Here is a 13,639-nt window from a genome sequence, read left to right on the forward strand (position 1 = left end):
GGCTTTGCACCCTCCCCGCCACCCGCCCGCCGCCAGCACCACGGCTCGCCTGGTTCTTTGGTGAAATCGGTTCTCGGTTATCAAAGGAAGCGAGAGACACTGCCATGAGTGCTTTGCTTAGAAAACCGTGGGGTGTCTTCTCCCACTTTTCCTAAGCTCCTCCTACTTCCACTTAAACCAAAGGATTTTGTTTCCAGAAACTTTTCACTTTAGCTTTTTCCTCTGTGACTCTATTTCTCAGTAAATTTCCTCACCGGGTCTTTCAGAGATGACACAGATCTTTAGGTCACTCCGATCTTAAGATGAACAGAAGTCAGCATAGTGGGGGGGAGGGGCGAGCATAGTACATCCATCCGACCCTGACTTGCTCTCACAGCCCAGGGACTGCCCCCACCTCTGCTGTTTGAATAACCTCTGGGTGTCTGACCCATCTCCACAGCTTAAGTTTGAACTCCAGAACAAATATTTGTCCTGTTTTGGAACAAAGGTGGAGAGCGCTCTTATTCTCGTTTCTCCTTTTTGAAAACCAACTGTACGGCTCTGTTGCCCCTCTAATCGTGGTTCAGGGAGCAGTGGGCTCCTCCCAGACCCTGCGCTGGAGAGCTGGGCAGGGGCACCCGACACAATGAAGGGACTTGCGTGCTTTCTCCTCTGCTTCTTCCTTTCCGAACTGCAAGGCTTCGAAATCCCCACCAATGGACTTTCAGAAGTAAGTACTTCCAAAAGACTCCTTGCTGTTGGCCCCTGTGTTAGCTTGGTAAATAGCTTGTTGCTCTTCAAGGACTGTGTTCTGCGTGGAATGGAAATTCATGACAAAGTTCGTCTGTGTGCACGCGTTCACTCTCATGATTACTGGAATGTGTATTTATCCCTTTTTTTTTATTCAATATTTGTATATACTGAAAAATGATCACCATGATGTCTCCTTAATATCTCTCACCATACATAGTTACAATTTTTACCCTTGTGAGGAGGATTTTTTTAACTTTTTATTTTATGTTGGAGTGGATTAACAATGTTGTGATAGTTTGTACAGCAAAGTGATTCAGTTATACCTATACATGTATCTATTCTTTTTCAAATTCTTGTCCCATTTAGGCTGTTACGTAACATTGAGCAGATTTCCCTGTGCTATACAGTGGGTCCTTGTTGGTTATCCATTTTAAATATAGTGGTATGTACATGTCAGTCCCAAACTCCCTAACTACCCCTTCTCCCCACCTTTCCACCCCGGTAACCATAAGTTCTAGAATGTGTGTTTACCCTCTAAAGCATTAACAGGTGTTGCATGAGAACCAAGTTCATGGGCCAGCCCCACAGAGTACCATCGAAGAAGGATAGCTGCCCCCTCCTTGTCTAAAAAATTGGTGATAATAATTAATCTAATCCAAAGTGTTGTTAAAAGAATTAAGTGACATGTGTAAACTACCCAGCACAGTGCAAACCCAAGAGAGGACTTAATAATTATTAGCTCTCATAACAATTATTATGAAATATCATTATCACGCTTTTACTTAAGAGCATAAGAAAAGTCATTTCCAAAGCACTTTGTTTGTCATGCCTAGGTGAACAGTGATGTCCAAATTAAGGGCACTTAATATTCTTGTTAAAGGGGGAGATTGGGCAAGTGGGCGGGCAGAATGCAGGAATTATTCCCAGGGAGCTCAAGGTCTTCACTTCAGACCTTTGATCATCCCCAGCGTAATGAAAATCTCAGACTGAAAGTCATACAAGAGCTATTTCGATGCCAGAAAAGCAGCATGTATTCTGGGAATATCCTAGAAGGCGCAGCGGCTTGTGGTACTTACAGAGTGGGTTACCTACGAAAATGCCAAAGAACAGGATGGCATATTTGCAAGAAAAAAAAATCACTCTGCCTAGAAACTATCATATTTTCTAACACTTGAAGAACCACCAGGGTGTGTTGGAAATCTCGTAGACAGAGCCAGGAATTGGAGGCGAGATACCCAAATGTGTTTGTGCTTTTTCAGTCGTATTCCTTTCACGTCGACATTTCTCACTGGATGGATAATGGTCCACAGTTATCTCATTAGACACCGCAAATGCCCCCACCATCTACCCAGTATTTCCTCCAGGCACCTACCTGATCACTGGGCTACTGTAACCCTTTTTTGGATGTCCCATCATCTTCAGGGAAACTCAAAAATGAATTCCTGCGTCCAACAAATTTAGAGACAGTAACTTCCATTTACTCACCTGGGAGACATAACTAGCAAACAAATATATTAAAGAAGTCATTGTAACAGACATAGAAAACAAACTTACCAAAGGGAAAGGCGGGGAGAGGATAAATTAGGGATGGGGATTAGCAGATACACACTACTATATATAAAACAGATAAATAACGGGGACCTGCTGTGTATGTAGCACAGGGAACTCTACTCAGTATTCTGTAATAACCTATATGGGAAAGGAAACTGAAAAAGAATAGGTATATGTATATGTATAACTGAATCACTTTGCTGTACAGCTGAAACATTGTAAATCAACTCTACTTAAATGAAAAAAAAATCATGGTATAAAAAAGTGAGATTGCCCAGAGATATAGAAAACAAGACAAAATAATGTATTGAATACAGTACCTTATGGCTGTCACCAGCTGCCTGTTTTTTGTTGATAGAAATAAACATCCTAAATTCTTTTTTAAGTTTGCAGACTATGGAGAGCTTGTGGAACTGGCCCCGGGCAAATTTCAAGTTGTGTCAGAGAACCAGAGGCATCAGGTACAGTAAACGCAGTTCCAAAAGGGACAATAAGTGAGAGAGATCATGAGTGAAAAGATAAGAAAAGGACTGAGATGCTCTTTGCTGCATTTTCTCAAGAGCTTGTTTTTTTTAGCAGCAAAGAGTCCAGTGGTTTTGTCCCCAGGGGGAAGCACTGCCCAGCTGAAATAAAGGGAAACCTCCACATGGCTATCTGTTCATCTCCGAACCGTAATGGTCACCTTGGTCCCTGAAAGAATACGTGGCTACGTGTTTTCTTCAAAATTTAAGATTATGGGATGGTTTTACTGCCTTGTATGGAAGAGTTTCCTCTTAGAAGCACATTTTTTCCCCAGCAGTGGCAGACACCTCCTATTGGGGTCACGGTCCCTGCTGTCCCGGGGAGTCGCTGAGAGCACAGGGGACCTGGCCACACTCGTGGCCTCCGGACACCAGCAACAGCACAGACAAAATGCTCTAGCCCACGGGGGTGAGTTCTCCAGGGGGCCAGGAAGGGTTTGGCTTCTCCCATGTAGAGCCCACGTGCTAAGAAAGGAGGGATCTGTGAAAGCAACGCTAAGCTGACCTATGACATCTTTTGTGTGGATATGAATTTTTGACCTGCTACAAGTCCAGGGTTTTTGTAGACTGATAATTTTAAAATCCCATAGGCAAGTCCTCAGGGTCTTCATCTAAAAGAGAAAACTTAGAGTTGTTGAGACTTGTATTCAAAAAGTCGAAAAGACTCACAGACAGAGAAAACAAACTTATGGTTACCAAAGGGGAACGGGGGGAGAAGGGATAAATTAGGAGGTTTGGGTTAACATGTACTACTTATATATAAAATAGATAACCAGGACTTCCCTGGCAGTCCAGTGGTTAGGACTCCACGCTTCCACTGCAGTGGCATGGGTTCGATCCCTGCTTGGGGAACTAAGATCCTGCAAGCCATGGGACACAGCCAAAAATAAATAATAAAATAAAATAAATAAAATAGATAACCAACAAAGACTTGCTGTATAGCACAGAGAACTCTACTCAATATTTTGTAATAACCTATAAGGGAAAATAATCTGAAAAAGAATAGTTATATATGTAGGTATAACTGAGTCACTTTGCTGTACACCTGAAACTAACACAACATTGTAAATCAACTATGCTTAAATTTTTAAAAGGCTAGAAGAAAGCAACTGTTGACCTCACTATGTCACATAACACCCCCTAAAATTTCAGCTCGATCCAAAGCAGGCAAGCTAAGCTAATATTCCACACCTGAATTATTATTTTAAAGTCCATCTGACATTAAATGTTCACCCATCACTCTAAAGCCAGTCAGGTTTCTGTGTCCATAGGACAATCATTCATGTGGACACAGAAAGTCCCCTGCGTATGAACAAGTCCCATTCCAAGAGCACGTGCGTTAAGTCCAATTTGTCCATAAGTCCAACAAAGTTAGCCTAGGTACCCAACTAACACAATCGGCTATGTAGTACTGACTGTAATAGGTTTATAATACTTATCACACAAATAATACATAAAAAACAAACCAACACAAAAAATGAAGGAAACATATTTAATCTTACAGTACAGGACCTTGAAAAGCACAGTAGTCCAGGACAACGGCTGGCCCACAGGAGCTGGCATCAGGGAACAGGCAAGAATAGTTACTGGCTGGAGGAGGGAGAGGATGTAGGAGATGGTAGAGCTGAAGGGTTGTCCGCCACAGGAGACAGAGGGCCACCTGCAGTTTCACTCACGCCTTACATGGATGGAATGCACCTTCACATCTTTGAAAGTTCGCAGCTTGCAGGTTCGTTGTGTAGGAGACTGACTGTAATTCTCTAGCATGGCAGTTAGAGTACAGAATTTTCCACCATGATTGACTCAGGGGCTACACTAAGGAGGAAATAAATGCATCCGCATCTCTGCCCCCTTGTAGCTTCATCTAGTAGATGAGACAGACATGCCTTTCCACTGTCTGGCTTTGAAGGAAGACTCTGCTGCTAAGAAAACAGTCAGTCAGACACGTAGACAGGATAAAAGTGATCTGTGTTACCCAGCATGAGTTTGGTTGAACATTTTCGTTTGAAAACTTTGATTTTGACATTGTATCAAAGAATGACACACATGCAACCAGAAAGTGGCTGAGACATTTGTGCACAGAAACACACCAGTGGGAAAACAGCATTCAGTAACACTTGATAGATGTCTTGGGTCCAGGGAATGAGTTATATATAGCTCAGCATGGAAGGAAAAAATATTTTTTGAGAAAATATATTTTGAGAAAACAGTTTTTGCCCTCAAGGTAATAAACAACACGCTTCTGAAGATTGATTATATCCAACTTCTTTTCACAGAGAAGTGTTTCTGGAGAGTCTGGAGAAATCATGGTAAGTTTACTTGGATTTTGTTAAAAATTGATGTCTGGATGACTTTTCTGTTACCTATTACTGAGAAATCAATAAGGCCGCCTCCTTTGTCTTCATCACTGAGAGAGTTTACCTGACTTTCGAAATACCCCTTTGCCCAATTCTGTTTGGAAGTGTGTCTAAAATTCAGCATGAAAGGGTGCAGTGTGTATGCAGTCGGCAGAGCTGTCCCCGGGAGCTGAAAATGTCCCTTCTCTTTACTTGCACAAGTTTGGCCAACTGCATGGGGTTTTTTTGGAGTAAAAACTGTGTATTCATTCCAACATAATAGTTTTGATTTAAAATAGGACACCTAACGGCTTTGGAGGGTAAAGCAGTGAGTGTGGAAAAGGCACTCAAACATGAAATGACCCAATTCCCTGAGATGTTTGCAGTATAGTAAGTCCCCTACACATGAATGAGTTCTGTCCCAAGAGCACGTTCATGAAGTCCAATTTGTCCATAAGTCCAACAAGGTTAGCCTGTGTACCCAGGCGGCTACACAGAACTGTCCTGGAATAGGTTTAATACTTTTCACACAAATAATACATAAAAAATAAACATAAAAAATAAAGAAAACATTTTTAGTGTCACAGTGCAGGACCTTGAAAAGTACAGGAGTCCAGGACAACAGCTGACACACAGGGGCTGACATCAGGGAACAGGCAAGAAGAGTCACTGGCTGGAGGAGGCAGAGGAGGTGGGAGATGGTAGAGCTGAAGGATCATCAGAAATAGGAGACGGAGGGCCAGCTGCAGTTCCACTCACGCCTGACATGGATGGAATGCACGTTCGCATCTTTGAAAGTTCGCAGCTTGAAGGTTCGTATGTAAGGAACTGACTGTAGTTTCTTCCGTGGCGAGGAAACATCAAAAGGAAGTGGTTCCCTGTGCTTCCTGCTCTGAACTGACAACAACTGTGAGAAGCTCTGGGTTAAGGGGGGAAAGGGACAAACAACTTAGCCTGGATTTTATCTTAGCTTGAGGTGAGCTGGATGTTAATGTGTTGAAGGGTTTGATCTTGGATGACAGAGTTTAGGAACATGACACCTACTATTGAAATAAGCAAAACCTAGTGGGTCACATCACTGCCGTCATCCTGACAGTTTAGGGGCACCTCCTAAAAGATGTGTGTTTTCAGTACGTTGTCTTCGAGCATACGGACACTGGAACCGCCTTAAATAAGTAGAGGAGGATTGGGAGCGGGCGTCCAGAGTGCCGGACCAGTAACTGCATCAAAACACCCTCCGCAAGATATTCTGTTCTTTGCTCACATCCGTGAGCATTCTCATATTTTGTTTTAATTTGGAAAAGGGCAGGAGGACTGCCAGAAGGGGAAATTACAGTAGATAAGGTTAAAGAAGGTAGGTGGCAGTGTGGCACTTTGGGGACCACGTGTGTCTTCCAGCCCATGGTACCCCTGGAAGTGCCCAGGTCCCCTTCTAACGCTGCAATTCTGCATCCCTTCCTTCCCTCTGGCCCTGCGTTCGAAGTTATTCCCTGCACTTTCATAATCCAATCTTGCTTCCCTACAGCCATTTTCTCCTCCTATTCTAATTTTTAAGATTGTTATTAATAGACTCAGAGCGCTTGAAAGGCATCTCAGGGTATCTCAGGCTTCTGCCTGTGGGGTATTCCAAGAAGTTAGGAGAATGCGTAGTAGTAGCTGACTTATATACTTAGTGATGCCTTAGAATTGTTTGTAATAAAATGGACCACTGTTAGCATCAAATACGTAGTGAAGTTCTGTGTCCTTTTTCTCTGAGTAGAGTTGTATTTTCTTGCCAATTACAGGAAGACGTTGATCAAGTGACTCTCTATAGCTATAAAGTGCAGTCTACTATCACTTCTCGCATGGCCAACACTGTCATCCAGACCAAAGTAGTGAACCACTCCCCGCAGCCTCAGAACATCGTGTTTGATGTGCAGATTCCCAAGGGAGCCTTCATCTCCAACTTCTCCATGTGAGTACCTCCTATACAGAACCGGAAACTGGATATGGTCTGCTCACAGAAGCAAACCCCGTCATAGTTAGGATGGACCTTAATGGCCAGCTATTCCAGTGGTTCTCACTTTCAGAGCTGTGGACCCGCTGGACCTCAACAGTCATCCTGGGGTGGGTCCCAATAATTTGCTTCTGTTCAGAGTAACAGAATTTATGACAGATTTGCTTTGCTTTTCTAGTAAATTGAAGCATCCTTAAACCTGTCTCTATGGTAGCAACCTCCCACTTACTTGGGGGGAGAAAAATATATGGAGTTGCCCTGGGTTACAGGAAACCATATGTGAGGTGGGGGGAGGTGCAGGTCAACATCATATATCACATGTTTCTTTGTGGGGAAAAAAAAGTGGAGAACCGCTGCTTAAATCCAATCACGTGTCCAGTGCTTGAATTCCTCTACGTAGCCGCTGACAAGTGAGTTATCCAGGCTTGACTTGAATATCTCCTTAATGATAAGCTCAGTCCTTCCCAAGGCAATCCACTCAGTGGTTGGCAGCTCTTGGAATTATTTCTGCTGCTTAATTGAAATCTGTTCCGTTTTCTACTCAATGACTCCAGTTCTACTCACAAAAGAATTTTTTTTTACTTCCCTGCAAAATGCATACTGAAGTGTTCAAAGATGAGATGGTCGGCTATCTGAGACTGGCTTCAGAACATCTGAGGTGGAGAGAGGGTGTCTAGACAATGGAGGTTGGCCGAGTTGATAATGGTATAAGTCAGTGATGGCTTCATGGAGGTGTCTGATATTATTCTATTTTTTGTGTTTAAAGATTTCCATAATAAAAATTTTAAACCACTCCAAAATCTTTCAAATAGTGAAGGCCAGTTATTTTGTCCCAGCCTGAGGCTTCATTTATCAAGGGTAAATTTTCTCTATTCTGCCAAAAAAGGAATAAATAAAATAGAAGGTTCAAACACCAAGCACTTTGGCTTCTAAAAATGACGGAGCCATGTTAACTTATTTTCTAAACAAAACAAAGCTTCTAAACAAAACAAAGGTGAGGAAACAAAGGCATTTTGTGACTTTGAATTGGACTTATTGGAATCAGAATTCACGAATTTTGAATCCTTCGAATTGTCTTAGAAATTTATTTCCAAAAAAAAATTTTTTTAGTCAGCCTTTTCTAAAACGCAAATGTAGAAGAAAAACTTTTACACAGTGGTATTATATGACCCTGTATCTAAAAATATATATAATAAAACTATTTTTAATAAATTCTTATTTTTAAACTACACAACTAGGTATTCCAAGTATCTCTTCTTCCATTTTCCTTCATTCTTTCCCTTCATCCCCATCTCATTCCTTAGAAGATTTGAGGTGATGAAAGACAGAATTGTGAAATATATGTTTATTTTGATCTCTCTACTCTGGGTGGAATGTGTAAGATCAGAGAAGATAGCTTGTTATATCACCACAATTTCATGTGAACCACACAGACCTCCATCTCCAGTCAAAAAATTTCTTCTGCCTATTTATCAAGATTCCAAATATTCTACCATTAGAGATTATTTCCTTTTGTCATAAAGACTTTGAACCTTAGCATGATTTGATGGGTACAGTGCCGACCTAGGAACATGGGATCCAGTTCTAGCTCTGCCCGTGAGCAAGTGTGTGACCTTGAGCAAGTCGATAGTCTCCTTGGCTTTGACTCCTCTCACCTACAGAAATGAACCAAGTATGTTCAACAAGTGTGCTGTTGGCATTAGGGACAGGAACCTGCCCCTCATGTTGCAGAATGTCTAGCACGCTTGGGGTCGTCCCATAATGCCAGCGGCCCTTCTCAGTCATCAGAACAGCCCCAAACTTCTCCGTGCACTTCTAAATGCCTCCTTGGGGAGAGATGCTGCCCGTTCGAAGGCCATACGTTCCGTCTTGCTTCTAAAATGCTGTCATTCAACTGATCTGACTAATCACTATGGGACGGATTAGGTGACAGCCAGCCAAGAGTAAGGTGGATAGAGACGGAGGTGACATGAGAAGACACAGGTCCCCAAGGGAGATGTCAGAGAGATAAACACAGACTTTGCAGAGATTGACCAGCGCTTTTCTCCATCTTCCTTTGCTCTTTTCCACCCTTGCAGGAGAGTGTGATGCCCCCAGGCCACCCCAGATCCTTAACACAAGGGAGACTGATCTTATAAACCAAATGTCAGCAGATCACTAGTGACTTATCAGTCACCCATCCTAGGCACATTTGTCGTTCCAAAGGCATGCGCAGGAGAACAACTCTTCATCTGAAGGGTAAAACTGGAAAATGAAGAAACTTTCTTTTTTAAGTTTATGTTGGAGTATAGTTGATTTACAGTGTTGTGTTAGTTTCAGGTGTATAACTAAGATATACATATATATATATCCACTCTTTCAGATTCTTTTTGCATGCAGGTCATTACAGAATATTGAGTAGAGTTCCCTATGCTATACAGTAGGTCCTTGTTGATTATTTTATATATATAGTAGTGTGTGTATGTTAATCCCAACCTCCTAATTGACCCCTCCTCCCACCACGTTTCCCCTTTGGTCACCCTAAGTTTGCTTTCTAAGCCTGTGAGTCTGTTTCTGCTTTGTAGATAAGTTCATTTGTATCATTTTTTAGATTCCACATATAAGTGATATCATATGATATTTGTCTTTCTCTGTCTGACTTACTTCACTTAGTATGATAACCTCTATGTCCATCCATGTTGCTGCAAATGGCATTATTTCATTCTTTTTTATGGCTGAGTAATATTCCACTGTATATATGTACCACATCTTCTTTATCCATTTGTCTGTCGATGGACATTTAGGTTGCTTCCATGTCTTGGCTGTTGTAAATAGTGCTACTATGAACATTGGGAAGAAATATTTTAAACACAAGCAACAATATGGGAGAGAAAGCTTTTAGGATGGGAGCCCACTTCACCTCTCTTAAATCACACTATTAGATAAAGGGACTCCTGTGAAATATGCAAATGCCTCCTTGTTTCTTCCAGGTGCAAAATGGTCATTAAGTAATTCATTAAGTCCACCTGGTTGGGTTGTTGGCTTGTTGTTTGTTTGTTGTGCTAAGAATACTATTTGGACCAACTGCGGGCCCTCTGTCATGTTTTAGGACTGTGGACGGCACGACGTTTACTAGTTCTATCAGAGAGAAAACCACAGGCCGAGCCCTCTATGCGCAGGCGAGAGCAAAAGGCAAAACGGCCGGATTGGTGAGGTAAGGGCTGGGTCCTCATGCACCGCTGTCCCCACTCAGTCCCATCCCTCAACAGGGGAATGCTGGAAATACACATTCAACTTGATGAAATAAGAGATGTCTTCTTTCTGAAGACTTTCAAAAATATAAAGGATTCCTAGAGGGAGTCTCCAAAGCAGTAGAGGAAAGGCGTGCTGTCTTTGGAATCATCTAAACTTGGGTTTGAGATCCAACCCTTCAACTGACTCACCATGTGATCTTGAGCAGGTTACTTAGCCTTTCTGAGCCTCATTTCTTATCATTTGATAAATGAGGGTATTGGGATCCAGCTTGCAGAGCTGCTATCATAACAATGACATGTGTCTAGTCCCTGACACATAATGAGGGATCAAAAACTGGTAGCTCTTTGCAGATGACACTCAAATCTGTAAGAAGCTCTGGAAGAAAAAGATCAGGTAGGAAGGAGAGGAATATCCCAGACTGGTGGAATGAAACTTATGTAGAAGTTGCAGTTACCTCTACTGTACCTACCATTCGTTGCTAGCCTGGGGAAGCCCAGATGCCCTGTGTGTGGGTTCCGCCTGAGCTGACTGATGTGGGGGGCTCGCACCTTTAGGAGCAGAGCCCTCGATATGGAGAACTTCAAAACCGAAGTGACCATCGCCCCCGGAGCAAAGGTGCAGTTTGAACTTCATTACCAGGAAGTGAAGTGGAGGAAGCTGGGGTCCTACGAGCACAGGCTCTACCTACAGCCGGGACGACTGGCCAAGCACCTGGAGGTGAGCCCACCTCCTACGGCTCTGTCCCCCATCTGTGCTTTCTGTCCGTCACTGCTCTCTGTGGAGTTCTGTGCCACTTGCCACTGCAGGACAGGTGGCATATGGAAAGGATTCTGGGTCTGGCGTCAACCAGAGCACTTCCTTACGGAGTCCAATGCCAGCTCCTCTCCTTATTAGCTGTGTCAGTTTCCTGTGGCTTCTGTAACAAATTACCACACACTGGGCGGCTAGAAACAACAGAAATGTCTTCTTGCACAGTTCCGGAGGATGCAAGCCTGAAATCAAGGTGTTGGCAGGGCTACATGCCTAAAGGCTCTCGGGGACAGTCTGTCCCTTGCTTCTCCTGGTGTCTGGAAGCTGCTGGCTTTCCTTGACTTGTGGCCACATCACTCCCATCTCTGCCTCCCTGATCACATCACCTCCTCCTCTGAGTGTCTTGAGGCTCCCTCTGCCTTGCTCTTCTAAGAACACTTGTCATTTTCTTTAGAGCCTGCTGGGTAGTCCAGGGTGATCGCATCTCAAGATCATTTATTGCATCTGCAAAGACCCTTTTTCCAAATCAGGCAGCAGTCACAGCTTCCAGGGATTTGATATAGACATGCCTTTGAGGGGTGGGGGGGGCACCATTTAACCCACTACACTGACCTTCCAACATGGGACAAGTTACCCTGGGCCTCAATTTTCTTGCCTGTACAAAGGGTACTACAACATTCTTAGATTCCTTGGTTACGAGTGAGATGAGCTCATGGAAGTAGGTGGCCGATAATAGGAGCTCAGTGAAGGTTGAGGCAGTTGTCTTCCTCTGCTCACATTCCCCGCATTGCACCCCAACTCTCATCACCTCGAGGGCAATGCCTGTGCCGGGCATTGGCTACCGATTTGAACTCACCCCTGCTGCAATCTTCCCCTGTTGCCTTGAGAACCGAGCTACTCTTTTCTTGGCTCGAATCTTATTGACATCACGTGAACATTTGCGTAAGAGGCAGAGCAGAGCCGGCAGAAACCCAGGGGAGTGCACAGTTCAACCTGCTCTCCATTTGACACCTAGGAAGGTGAAGCAGACACGTTGTTATTTGCCCATAGACATAAAAGATTCCAGGGGATGAATGGATCATGGTAAATTTTCATTCCATTTATATTTATAAGTAAGAATGGAATGGAATGAAACAGGGGAATTAAACCCCAGAGAAATGAAGCAGTAGAAGGGGAGCACTGAGTAGCCCAAGAGGCCCTCAGCCTCCATGATGAGGAGCATCACATTGCACAGAATTTAAAGAACTTGCAGACGTGATGGTGGAACCATGCTGGGTCATCTTAGGGAAATCCTGAAGATGAGAAGAGCAGCAGAGGACTTAGTAGTTGTACTTCTTGCTCACAAAATCTTGAAAGATACTTTAATGCTGTAAGTAATTTTCTTTCCCACCTCCAGGTGGATGTGTGGATTGTTGAACCTCAGGGGATGAGATATCTTCATGTTCTGGACACATTTGATGGGCATTTCGATGGAGTTCCCGTCGTATCTAAAGGACACCAGAAGGTACCGCAAGCAGTGATGTTACAGAGTCTAAGTGGCCACTGGCTCACGGGTTCTGCTCTCATCCTCTGCTCTAGGGGATGGAAACGCTGTGAGGTGCTGAGAGGAGGGAGCTATATGAAGGAACAGTGATCCCTGAACAAAGTCTAGGGTCTCCCACGGGATATGCAGAATAAAGTTACCGGTGGTTTCACTGCATTTTGACCAGAGGCTGTCCCTTTTGGGAGTCTTGTCCCATTTCCCCCAAGTCACACATTTGACCAGTAGATAAAAGGTAACGTTCACATAATATATAGTGGATTTTCATTCATCTCAGCAAGAGATACTAAGCCTAATTCTCTCTGCCTTAATGGCCAATAGTAACCATCTTTGAAGGGATCAAAGTCCTCTAAGAACCTTTCACCACCTCTTTCTGAACGTGTAGCCCTTTCTTCCATGGGGGGACGGGGATGCATTCTTTGAATCTCTTATAAAGGACTGAAACCAGGCCAACAGCACCCGCAGGCTGTTGGATGCCCCTAAGAGCAACGGGACCACCGATGCTACCTGGGTGCAGAATGGCCCCGGACCTTCATCTATGTGCACGAGAGGGTGCCTCATCTGGAGAGGGAGGGGGCAGAGACTGGGCTGTGACACCACTGCTCTTTCCAGGCACACATCGCCTTCAAGCCCACGGTAGCACAGCAAAGAAAATGCCCCACCTGCTCTGAGACGGCAGCAGATGGCGAGCTGGTGCTGATGTACGATGTGAATAGAGAGGAGAAAGTCGGTGAACTTCAGGTGCGTGAAAACACACTCTGGGAGAATGGCCCTGTTGAAGCCAAAGAACTAACTGTTTCGTGTTGAGTAAACCCCCCACCCCCTGGCCTCTGGGTAGTTCCCAGCTGCCAAGGCTGCAGACAAGGGACTAAAGGCATGTTTTTCTAAGTGTTGCTAAGCATTTTAGGTCAAGATACCTGAATAAAGGTCATTGGGTCTCATGCCCTTGTCCCAGGAAGGTACTTCTTGGCCTCCGGTG

At 43.8% G+C, this 13,639-nt stretch overlaps 1 protein-coding gene across 1 annotated transcript in view; it reads left to right on the plus strand.

Annotated features, from left to right (window-relative positions):
• The first annotated feature begins 517 nt into the window (after window positions 1–517).
• The window catches only part of ITIH2 (inter-alpha-trypsin inhibitor heavy chain 2), a 41,496-nt gene continuing 28,374 nt past the window's right edge, over window positions 518–13,639 (plus strand). The window contains exons 1-8 of the mRNA XM_057731871.1: window positions 518–709; window positions 2,670–2,744; window positions 5,081–5,113; window positions 6,925–7,094; window positions 10,225–10,329; window positions 10,925–11,087; window positions 12,517–12,624; window positions 13,273–13,401. Coding sequence (XP_057587854.1) covers window positions 626–709; window positions 2,670–2,744; window positions 5,081–5,113; window positions 6,925–7,094; window positions 10,225–10,329; window positions 10,925–11,087; window positions 12,517–12,624; window positions 13,273–13,401 — 867 coding nt within the window. The 5' untranslated portion in view covers window positions 518–625. The remainder of the gene's footprint in view (window positions 710–2,669; window positions 2,745–5,080; window positions 5,114–6,924; window positions 7,095–10,224; window positions 10,330–10,924; window positions 11,088–12,516; window positions 12,625–13,272; window positions 13,402–13,639) is intronic.

This window comes from Hippopotamus amphibius, chromosome 4, assembly GCF_030028045.1.
Source record: "Hippopotamus amphibius kiboko isolate mHipAmp2 chromosome 4, mHipAmp2.hap2, whole genome shotgun sequence".
Classification (NCBI taxonomy): domain Eukaryota; kingdom Metazoa; phylum Chordata; class Mammalia; order Artiodactyla; family Hippopotamidae; genus Hippopotamus; species Hippopotamus amphibius.